This window comes from Trichosurus vulpecula, chromosome 1, assembly GCF_011100635.1.
Source record: "Trichosurus vulpecula isolate mTriVul1 chromosome 1, mTriVul1.pri, whole genome shotgun sequence".
NCBI classification, from domain to species: domain Eukaryota; kingdom Metazoa; phylum Chordata; class Mammalia; order Diprotodontia; family Phalangeridae; genus Trichosurus; species Trichosurus vulpecula.
In genome coordinates this window covers 278,047,252-278,059,733 of record NC_050573.1, presented here as the reverse complement: position 1 = coordinate 278,059,733, position 12,482 = coordinate 278,047,252, and the positions used below count along the sequence as shown (strand labels likewise).

The following is a 12,482-nucleotide window of genomic DNA, read 5'->3' as shown; positions in this document are numbered from 1 at the left end:
ATTCATTAGGTTAATAGTTTTCTTACTTTCAATTTTATTAATCTCTCTTTTGATTTTCAGAATTTCTAAATTGGTATTTAATTGGGGATTTTAATTTGTTCTTTTTCTAGCTTTGTTTAGTTCCACGACTAATTCATTGATCTGTGCTTACTCTATTTTGTTCATGAAAGCATTTAGAGACATAAAATTTCCCCTAATTATTGCTTTGACTGCATCCCATAAATTTTGTTATGTTGCTTCGTTATTGTCATTCTCTTTGATGAAATTGTTAACTGTTTCTATAATTCGTTGTTTGACTCATTCATTCTTTAGGATTAGATTATTTACTTTCTAATTAGTTTTTAACCTATCTCTCTGTCTCTTTATGAACATAATTTTTATTGCATCATGATCTGAAAAGAGTGCATTTCATATTTCTGCCATTTTGTATTAGATTGTGATATTTTTATGCCCTAAAACATGGGCAGTTTTTGTGTATGTGTCACATATCGCTGAGAAAAAAGATATATTTCTTTCTATACCCATTCAATTTTCTCCAGAGGTCTATCATATCTAAGTTTTCTAAAATTCTGTTCACCTCCTTAATTTCCTTGTTGTTTATTTTATGGTTAGATTTATATAGTTCTGAAAGGGGGAGGCTGAAGTCCCCCACTAATACAGTTTTGCTGTCTATTTCTTCTTGTAATTCACTTAACTTTTCCTCTAAAAATTTGGATGCTATACTACTTGGTGCATAAATGTTTAGCACTGATATTACTTCATTGTCTATGGTACCTTTTACTAAGATGTAGTTTCCTTTGTTATCTCTTTTAATTAGATCTATTTTTGCTTTTGCTTTGTCTGAAATCGGGATTGCTACCCCTGCCTTTTTTTTACTTCACCTGAAGCATAATAGATTCTACTCCAGTCTTTTACCATTACTCTGTATATGTGTCTCTCTGCTTCAGATGTGTTTCTCGTAAACAGTGGTTTTGAATCCACTCTGCTATCTTCTTCTGTTTTATGGGAGAGTTCATCTTGTTAACATTTGCAGTTATAATTAGTGGCTGTGTATTTCCCTCCATCCTATTCCCCCCTCCCCATTTATACTTTTTTTCTCTTTTTTTCACCCTGTCCTCCTCACCAGTGTTTTGCTTCTGACTACAACCTCCCTCAATATGCCCTTCCTTCTATCAGCACCCCTCTGTTTTTCTTTCCCCTTTCCCCTTTTACTTCCCTACAGGGTGAGATGAATTTCTATAGCCAACTGATCATGTATGTTGTTCCCTCTTTGAGCCAAATCCAATAAGAATAAGGTTCAAGCAATGCTCATCCCATCCCTTCTTTCCCTCCGCTATAATAGGTCATTCATAACCATTCATGTAATGTATTTTACCCTATTCTGCCTCCCCTTTTCTTCTTCTCCCAGTACAATGTATTTTCATCCCTTAATTTTTTTGTATCATCACATCGAAGTCAACTTATACCCACACCCTCTGTCTATGTGTACTCCTTCTAACTGACCCAATAAGACACAGTTCTGAAGAGTTACGAGTATTGACTTCCCATGTAGAGATGTAAACAGTTTAACCTTATTGAATAACATGCTTTTTTCCCTTTCCTGTGTATCTTTTTAATGTTTCTCTTTCCTGATTGAATTTAAAAATCAAATTTTCTGTTCAGCTCTGGTATTTTCATCAAGAAAGTTTGAAAGTCCCATATTTCACTGAATGTACATATTTCCCCTTGAAAGATTATACTCAGTTTTGCTGTGTAGTTGATTCTTGGTTGTAATCAAGCTCCTTTGCCTTTGAGAATATTATATTCCAAACCCTCCAATCCTTTAATGTAGAAGCTGATAAGTCCTGCATAATCCTGATTGTGGCTTCTTGATATTTGAATTGTTTGCTTGCAATATTTTCTCCTTGACCTGATAATTCTGGAATTTGACTAAATTATTCCTTAGAGTTTTATTTTGGGATCTTTTTCAGGAGGTGATGGGTAGATTCTGTCAAGGACTATTTTACCATTTGGTTTTAGGATATCAAGGCAGTTTTTCTTGATAGACGCTGCCCAGGCTTCTTTTTTGGTCATGGCTTTAAGGTAGTCAAATAATTCTTAAATTGTCTCTTCTGAATCTATTTTCCAGGTCAGTTGTTTTTCCAATGAGGTATTTTATATTTTCTTCCTATTTTCCATTCTTTTGATTTTGTTTGACTGATTCTAGATGTCTCATGGAATCATTAGCTTCTACTTGTCCAATTCTAACTTTTAAGGAATTATTTTCTTCAGTGGATTTTTGTATCTCCTTTTCCATTTGGCAAATTCTACTTTTTAAGAAGTTGTTTTCTTCAGTAGATTCCCCCCCCCCCCGCCGCCCCCGCCATTTGTCCAATTGCATTTTTTAAGGAAATCTTTTCTTCATTCAGTTTTTGTCCTTCCTTTTGCAAGTTGTTGACTCTCTCTTGCTTAACTTTCATTTCTTTTCCCAATTTTTCTTATACCTCTCCTATTTTTAAAATCTTTTTTGAGCTCTTCCAAGAAGGCTTTTGGGGTTTGAGACCAACTCATCTTCCCCTTTGAGGCTTTGTATGTAGGCATTTTGGCACTGTTGTCCTTTTCTGGGTTTGTGTTTTGATCTTCCCTGTCACCATAGTAGCTTTCTATGGTCAGGGCTTTTTTCCTGGCTTTTTGTTTTGTTTTTGCTAATTTTTAAGTCTATTTTGTTTCTTTTAAAGTTGAGCTATGCTCCTGGGGTACAGAGGTCACTGTCCCATCCTTCTTGTGACCTCTGATCTGGGGCCTGATCACTGGTTTTCTGTGCTGTGGCTTCAGGTGCTCATACCTTGCCCACTATGCTAGAGTGGCCTGACCTAATCATGCCTTTTGTGACTTCTTCTCTGGGGCTGGAGGTCTCACAACTGGCCTGCTGTATTGCTGGACTGTTGATCCATGATCAAGGGGTCTCTGCTGCTGATCTATGTTGTGGCTAAGAGCTTCCCTCTGGCTTGCCAAGACATCATCTGCAATGAGCTGTGCTCACCCTTTTACCCCACTGAGACAGACCTTTCCTGAAGTCCTTCTAAGTTATCTAAGCTGGAAAATTGCTTCACTCCATTTTTTGGTAAGTTCTGTCACTCCAGAATATTTTTAGAGGCCTGATTTAACATTGTTTCTGAGGGAAACTGGGGAGAGCTCAGGAAACTTCCTGGCTTTTCTCTACCATCTTGGCTCTGCCTCCTTGAGCTAAGTCTTGAAGGAAACCAGGGAAACTGAGAGGCAAAGGTGAGGGGACAGTTTATTTTGGGTATGGAAAATGACCACCAAAGACACTGGACATGCAAAGGAGAGTGCTATGTGCAAAGAACATCAAGTAACCCAGTGTGGCAGGATTCTAGAGTGCATAGAGTAAGTTGTAAGAAGACTGAAAAGGTAGGAATGGTCCTGATATTGAGAGGCTTTATATTTGGTCCTAGAGGAACTCAGTGATCAGGAGGGTGCTATGATATATCTATACTTTAGAAAAATCACCCTATCACTTGAGTGGAGGCTGGACTGAAGCAGGGAGAGACTTGAGAAAGGGAGACCAGTTAGAAGACCATTGCAATGGTATTAATAAGAGGGGATGAAGTCCAGAACTATGGTGGTAGTTGCATGAGTAGAGAAAAGTTGATAGAAACAAGAGAAGGTTATGAAGGTAGAAACACCCAGGATGAAAATAATCTGAAATGTATTCATAGTGTAGGGCTTATCAACATATCTATGTGCATTTCATTAGGGATTGTGAATTTCCTTTACTAAAGAAAGCAGAGTAAGTAAGTCTATGACTAGACTAGAAAAGAAAATCTTCAGACCATGGCAAGATAGGGAAGCAACAGGGAAAGCACAGTTTCCAGTTGGAAGACTTTATGGTCTCTGCTTTTCCTTTCTCCCCATTCACATCACTACTCTAGGTAGATACCATGTCAGAAATAACTTAGATATTCTCTGAGGCCATAGTTAACTGTGGTTTTGTCCTTTGTACGTACTGTTATCTGGGAAGGAAGAAGTAAGAGGGTACACATTGAACTAGATTTTCTCAAAGCTACCTTCCAGACCTAAGATTGTAACAAAGAGGCATATGCTCTAAAAATGGAAAGGATCTTAGTCTAAGTAAAATGAGAAAATTAGGTCCACAGAAGTTAAATGACTTGCTCAAGGTCACACAGGTAGTATGGGGAAGTCACAGGATTTGAAAATAAATCTTCTGACTTTCAATAGAATTCCTTTTGCTATCAATGTGATGTAGCAAATATGTTCTCTCATTAACAAGTCTCTTAAAGACACAGTTAGGATCCCCACATTAATTCTCCACTCCTTTGGGCAACCTTGGATTTTTGTACTTAGAACAATGGCCCAGAAAGAGTGAGCTAAATAATGCTGTATCTAAATGATGCTGATTGTTCAGGAATTCTTACAAGGACTTTCAGGTAGCTAGAATGTGAGCAGCATTCTTAGACACTCTCTTTCATTACCCCATGTGTTATGATATTGCTTGAACATCTGTATCAACAAATGTAAACAGCTGTAACAGTGTTGTTGCTCTGCTATGGCAGAATGTTATTGCTGGGGTTGGTGGTTGAGAGGAATGAGCAGAGGGCAGGGTGAGAGTGGACTTGTCGTTGCTGTTGCATCTAGACAGCTAGGAGGAGATGAGTTGAAGGCAGAATTTGTTATTAGCATAGCGTTCTATTCAGGGGAGCATTTGTGGAGTTGCCAGCATGTAGGAACCAACTACCCAGGAAACTCAACCCTGTATCTGAAGCAGAGAGAAGGAATCTAGAAGTATTTTGGAGCTAGCTCAATCAAATGGCTCAAGAGCCTATTAAATGTTCAGTGTGACCATTTACACCCCAAAACTCTGATGAAACTACCAAGCAGGGTTTGATTTATTGTTGTGTTGATTGTCTAGACTTAAGAAAGTGTTGGCAATGTAACTCACACTTTAAAAACTGTGTCATGCAAATACCTCTAGAAGTATACAAATAAGGACATGCTAGCGGTGAGAGTAATGACCAACATTCATTTTGGCTTGAAGAGATACTATCTATGGCTTCTGCCTTCAAATAGTTGAAGGGCACTCTTTTGGGAAGAAACCTGATCTAGTGAGCAGAACTTGCACTACAGGTAGAAATTATAGGGAGGAGAGTTATGATTCAATACAGGGAAGAACTACCTAGGTATTAATGCTATCAAAAAACAAAAGAGGATCCCTGTTGAAACAAGGGGTTTCTCTGTTGCTAGAAGAAAAATAGACTAAAAGCAAAAGATTAAAAACTCCTGCTGTAGTTCTTAGTGTTCCTCCCTTCCTCAATTTGTCTTGTATTTACCTTTCAATTTACTTGTCACATCCCCAATAAGTCAGTTGGTCAGTGGAAAAAATATTTAAATGCCTACTGTGGTCTAGGAACTGTACTAAATAATGGAAATGCGAAGAGAGGCAAGAGATAGTTTCTGCTTTCAGGGAACTCACAGTCTAATATAATATATGCAAACAAGCTGATAAAAATGTAATGTCCTTGAGGGCAGTACCTCAAGGCAATCTTTGTCTCGAAATACCTAAGGCCTAGTATATTCATGGTGCTGGAAGGAACCTTCACTATCATGTAGTCCAGTACCTTTATTTTACAGATAAGGAAACTAAGGTTCAGAGAAGTGAAGTGCTTTTACCCAAGATCACAGAGTAAGTGGCAGAGATGGAATTTGAACCCGGATCATCTTATTCCAAATTTAATGCAGGCTCGTTGAATTGAATTGAAGGTTCATGAACACTTTTACAGGAAGTCTTTGCTGCTCCCCGCAGAATTAGTGCATGCCCTTTTCCGGAAAACTTACATTTACTTCTCTGTGTAAATGTTATACAGTGTCCTGCTCAGAAGAGAATGTAAGCTCCTTTAAAGCAAAGACTTGTCTTCATTTTATCGTTGTATCCAGAATCTAGCACCGAGTCTTGAGCAAAGTAAATGCTAAATAAACACTATTTGAATTAAAAAAAAAAGTTTTAGCACAAATGATCACATTTTAGTGATGATATAGAGTTGATTCCTTCATAGGATAAGAGTTTTAATTGAATCACCTCCAAGGTCCCTTCTAGCTTTGAGTCTATGATGTACCTTGTATTTATCTTGCATAGATTTCATATATCCTTCACGAAGGTGGCTGAAGCAGGCTCTGTGGAGTGCCTAGAGCTTGGTCAGGCATGAAGACCAAGGTCATCTACTGCATTGCCAGTTGTCTTGACTTTTGTCCTGCAACTGGACTTTGATGACTCAGGAAGACAGAGTGAAGCTGACGTCTTTGCACGACTCTGACTCACTTAAATCCAATTCATGTACAAGTTAAGACATCACCTGTGAGGTCACTGGTCCTCTTTGAAAATGAAGGATGAACAACAATTTTATATATACTTATATATGTACATATTATCTCTCCAATAGAAGCAAAGACTGTCTCATCTTTGTCTTGATACCTTGGTACCTAACACATTGCCTGGCACATGGTAGGCACTTTATAAATGATTGTTGATTGAATGATTAATTATATAATAACGGAATAATGGTCTCATAATACATCCTACCAGTGAAATTAGAAAGCAGCTACTTAGATCCTGAAGGCAGAATGCTACAGTCAGAATTATACATGAGCATAACTACTTGCTAAAAAAAGATGAAAAAAAATTTAAAGGCAAGGATTTTAGGCAGTAACACCCCCACTTTTATTAGCATTTCTCCCTCAGGGCATATTTTTCCTTCAATACCTCAGTTCCTTATCAAATAAACACTTTCACCTTGCCAGTCATTTGAATTGGAGTTAGTCTGTGGAAATAATTTTGGTGCCAATAAATTTTGTTCCATTATAAAACAGCTGGTTACCTTCCTATTATTCCACAGACTGGCATGATGATTTACTATAAATACCAAAACAGGGAACATTCCATTTATGCTAGATACTAGAAAAATGCATTTAATATCAGAGTCATTCTAGAAAGAACTATTAGAGTCCACTACAAATTACTCCATAAATGTTTTTACTCATAGAAGTTACTGGATAAATTGAACAACTTTTTAAGAGAAAATGTGCCTTCACTTAACAAAATATCCACCAAGTTTCAAAGTAATACATTCCAACACTATCATACACCCCACTAAAAGGAGACTAAAGGAAAGGACAATAAAGAGAGAGAATGAATGAATGATAGACATTCACAACAGGTAGAATATAATCTCATACTTGGGAATATAGGAGTCAAGCATCTCCACACCAATCTCTTGTTGTTGAATTTACTTTAAAAGAAATAGAAAAGATCCCCCTCATAGTTTGCATCTTTCTACAATCAAATCCCTGAGAAATTTATGCTTTCAATGGCTTCCATATTTTTTTTCCTAAAATAAAGTTTTAAATTTTCAAATGCTTGGCTTAAGTTATCTCTAATAAGCAAACTCTGTCTGTCAGTTCCTCTGGCTCTCATTTTGAGAAATATATAAATAATTTTTTCTTTCAGACTTGAAATTGAATTATATTATTCTGGGGGTTGTTTGAATGGCAGCAAATTATTCTCAGGATTTTGTCTCCCAGAAATCTCTACAAGAAGTTGTCTCCATTTTCTCTTATTTCTCTCTCTTTATCATCATCTGTTCTCTCAGGTTGTTTCTCCACATATTGATACAGTTCCATGAACTCTTCTGACTAATTTTTAGGCAGGCTAGACAAGCTTGTTTGCTTGTTTTCTTAATTTATGTTGCTTGTCCCAAGTGTAGTGCATGATATTTGCCCCTGGCAAGATTCCATTTATGGCTCTAGTTGGTAGTAAGATCAATTACTAGCTTTATATTGAGTTTGTAGAGTTATTTTTATGCATAGTTGGAGGCAAACAACCTGCCCAGCAGATATTCTGCATCCACAGAGAGCACTGTGAGAACCCAAGGAGAAAATATGTTGGGTCCCTTTGGTGCTAGAAGTGTGCATTTCCCTGGTTACATGTGTTCCCCATATCTGTGCCTTTATACTGGTGGTCCTGTGTATTCACTCTTCCAAATAATATTATGTATGTTTCTGGAAGAATATAGTCCAGGTTTATCATGTGTTTGTATGTGTGTGGGGGGGTATATCATAGCTACTGTTCTTATGATACAATATTGATAATTTCCTTTTTTTTGAGCTAAATGTGTCCTTTGAATATAGAAGGGAAATGAATCTCTGAGCACTCTTGAGATATATTTAGGTGTATAGACCCACAGAATTCTTGGCGGCATAGTCATAACCCCAGAGGACCCAAGCCTTGAGTGAGATTTGTAAGGGTGGTCCAGAAGGAACCCTATATATGAATAAACATATAGTTGTGCAGCATTAAATAGGGGATGAAATATAAAGCAATTTCATTTTGTTGGAGCTGTTAGTGTGTCTAAGGATTATTAATGGCAAACTGGAAACCACTAGTTATTTTTCTTCATTCACATGACTCACACTGGATTAATAGTTGGCATTTTGAAAGTAGAACTTCACATATGGCACAAGTTAAAGTATTCATGCTCTGAATTTTATGACCTCATTAAAGGGAATAAAGACCTCCTCAGAGCTGTAATGCCAAACTCAAAGTACAATTTTTAGAAATTATTTGTTCTTGTGTGTGCATGTTTTGCAGTTGTCTTTCCTTTATGGCTAAACGATTGTTTGAAATTTCTTTAATTATTCTATATATATATATATAGATCACTTAGTAAGAAAGACTGTTTTTGACAAGTTCTACCATATCTTGGGAATGAGCTCACCATCCAATTTCTGGAAATAATTAGTTTTCATGCTTTAAGACAACTTTATGGATTATCTTTATTATTTAGTGAAAAACATTCTTAGTTAATTATTTTCTCACAATATATATGTTGATTTTTTTAAAGTCTGTATACTGGCAAATAGGAGACTCCTTTGTTTTAAAAAAAGCTTTAAAAAGCCAAAGTAAAAGTTTTAAAATAATCTTTTTAAAGCATGAATTTATTTTATTTTTTATAATTCAATGGTAATCTTACAATTAGTAAAGTAATGCATATGTTTTAAACTTTTTAATAATAATACAGTTGGAACAAGGCTGAATCTTGGTCATCATTTTTGGTTTTTCTTTAACTTAATTTTTCCACAATTCGATTTCATTTGAAAGTCATTACCAAATAAAAATGCAGGTCTATAAATTAGTACTATATTTCAATATTATTAGCAATTAAGTCATATCAGGTCAGTCTTTCCAATATTCTATGGATTGAAATGAAATAGCATTTAACTATCGAGCAATGTTACAATTGAACCAGTATTGGTAGGGGTTTAAGCAGGGGTGGTGGTAGTAGTGACTTGGGGGATGCTCTTATCATATAGGTATGTCATTTGGTTTGGTTTTGAAAGCTGTTTTTCATTTTGGAAGTCATAGGTTTTTGCAGGTATTCAGATGAGCTGATTTGCTTGAAAAGCATGATCAGAACAGTTTCAGGACAGGTAGACATGGCTTCTAGGTCATTGTCCTATTGACCACATTGGCAGCTCATTCTTAAACATGTGCAATTTCTTAAATGAACTTTGGACCATAAATATGAGACTCCAGATTCACTTGGGGCAGTTCAGGAGCAGCAGAGTAGTAGGCAGAAATTGTGACTTCCCCCAAAGGCACAATGAAACCCATTACCCATTTCCCCTTTTGAAATACCTATTTTTTCTTACTTCAGTGAATGAGCATCCCAACCTAATGTTTCTATGTACTACCATAATTAATGCCTTGTAAAAAAACAAAAACAAAGAGAAAAATACTCCAGAGAGACTGAAAAGTAGTTCTATAAGTTTTTGCAATGTGATGCTTATTAGATTGAGCAAACCATTTTCTGCCAAGTGAAACCAGTCCCACCTATAAATTCAGGAGACTGAGGATTTCCAGCCCTCTTCTTTCCCTGGAACGTAAATGAAGACTCCATTAGCAGAGTAATCTGAAGCTGCTAATGGACAATACGTGTCTTCTGGAGGATCAAGACCACCATTATATTAAATAGTGTGTAGTTGGTAATGACTGCAACTGATTCCTAAAACAAAAGGTCCAGGTACCCAAGGGTTCAAAGAAAATGATATCTATCAGTGAGTATACCTACATATATCATAATTGCTTCTACTTCCCTAGATGTGAAAAACAAAATGTTCTCCATATTTTCTTCTGTAGTGTTATCTATGTGTGAGAGAGGTCGAGGGACAGAATGTTCATACAGAAAGGAACAGCCAGGAAAAATGAAAACTTACAGAAAGCAGTATTTGGATGGCACTGTGGATGACCTCCAGGTACTGAAAGTCAATCACACAGCCCGTCACGGAGACATAAGTGTAGTCATCCATCATTCCATGAGCTGAAGGTGGCAGCACTCTCCGTACGCAGCCTGGTCCATGTTCTCGCCACCAAGACCGGTGCACTGAGATGTTAAATGTCATTAGGTCGGTATCCTGTGTAGTAAAGGGAGAGGGGAAAGACCTTGTAATATTACCATCTCAAATTCAGTTCAGAGGAAGAAATGTAATTTCAGTGTTTAATTAAAAACAGCAGGGGGAAAAGTGAAACGATCAGCCTAGATATGAGATATTTTTAAAAAGAAACCCATACGTTATATGTTTAAGCTATTTAAGCTATTGAGCTCTAGTTATCCTTACTGAAACTAATTGTTTGAGAGAGAAGTAATAAAATATGAAGGGCACAACAAGTCAGGAATTCAAACACCAGATCCTCTAGTTGTTTTGTTTTAAAAACTGTTTACTACATGTGTATGTATGTTTGTTAAACACCAGTGCATGTCATAGTATATCTAAAGTGTGAGACTCATATCTCAACAAGTATACTGGAACTGATACACGTGAATAACAACTCAAACTAACAAAGTAGCTAAAGGTATACAGAATGTGTTTCTTACAACAATCCTGTGAATAAGGAAAGACTGATTTTATTATCCCTATTTTACAAAAGAGGAAACTGCATTTTTCAGAAGTTAAATTACAAGCCAATAACAAAACCACTGGTGAGTGTTGGAAGCTGGATTTGAACCCAGGTCTTCTGATTCAAATTTCAGCCCTCTTCCAACTACTGTTGTTGTCCTGTCGTTTGAGTTGTATCTGACTCTTGGTGACCCCATTTGGAGTTTTCTTGGCAGATACTGGGGCGGTTTGTCTTCTTCTCCTCCCATTCATTTTACAGATGAACTGGCAAGTTCAAGACAAACAATGTTAAGAGACTTGTCCAGGATCACACAGATAATGTCTGAGGCCAGATTTGAACTCACAAAGATGAGTCTTCCTGATTCCAGGCCCATTACTCTATCCACTGGGCCACCTAGCTGCCCACACTTGCAACTATACCATGCCATTAAAAGCCTAAAACTGCTTACCCTGGAAGGCTATGTGATGATCCCATCACTTAAATATTTTTGGAACATAATTCTGTGGAGTTTCTCTCAAAATTTGCATCACAGTCTTTTGAATATTTTCAATGGTAGCAAATTCTCTTTTTTTGAACATGAATTTGAATTGGAAACCAGTTAAAAAGCACTTGAAGGTATTGTAATGCTGCATTAGTAGAATATTTCCAGATGAAGAGAATAGTCCATCTATGCTTTGCGGTGATTAGATAGTACTTATGTCCAGTTCAGGATACTACATTTAAAAGGGACATTGACAAACTGGAGCATTTAGATTTGCTATTGTTCAATAAATCATGTCATATGAGAAATGGATGAGGAAGATGAAGATGTTTAGCCAGGAATCTTGGAGAGAAGTAAGCTCTTCTCCAGGATAAATTTTCTTTAACCATCATAACTTTTGAACAAAGGAACTGGCTGACTTCAGCAGCTGCAGTGGCAAGAGAAGAATTACCAGTAGCATTGCTTTGTGGTCCAGGTGTGTCTTCATGAGGTGCACAGAAAAAAAAAATGCCCATGGACTCTAAAGAAAATGTTTCTAAAGGTTCTTTTGCTTCGATGTCACTCAGAGAGAAAGAATTTCTCAGTCAATCAGCATGGTTCCATTACCCATGCCCACCTGTTTTCTCAACCTTATTTGACTTGGATCTGTACCTTAAAAAATGGTGACAGGTTTCCATGACCATGGTAATGTCAATGCATCAGAAGAAAGAGTGGGCATGGCTAACATGAATTCAGTCTTAGGTGGAGAAGTTGCATGAAACACTCTTATATTGCTGATACCCACTGTTGTCCTTTGGAGTATATTCACACTACCTCTGTGCTTACTCTCCACTATTGGACCTTTGCTGCTAAATCTCTTTCTTACATCTTTCCTAGGTCTTTGAATTGGGTTACCTCAAGAGATCTTAACAGTAATAGTAAAAACAGGAACATTTATATAATGCTTTAAGCGTTAGGTAGGCAGTTGATATTAATATCTCCATTTTACAGATGAGAAAACTAAGGTTGACAAATCCCATTACACTGTTTAACTCA

General features: G+C 36.8%; 1 protein-coding gene across 1 annotated transcript in view; it reads right to left on the bottom strand.

Moving 5' to 3' along the window:
• Positions 1 to 12,482, bottom strand: part of NKAIN3 (sodium/potassium transporting ATPase interacting 3) — a 451,267-nt gene that overhangs the window by 183,395 nt on the left and 255,390 nt on the right. Inside the window, exon 5 of the mRNA XM_036744080.1 lies at positions 10,285 to 10,482. Coding sequence (XP_036599975.1) covers positions 10,285 to 10,482 — 198 coding nt within the window. The remainder of the gene's footprint in view (positions 1 to 10,284; positions 10,483 to 12,482) is intronic.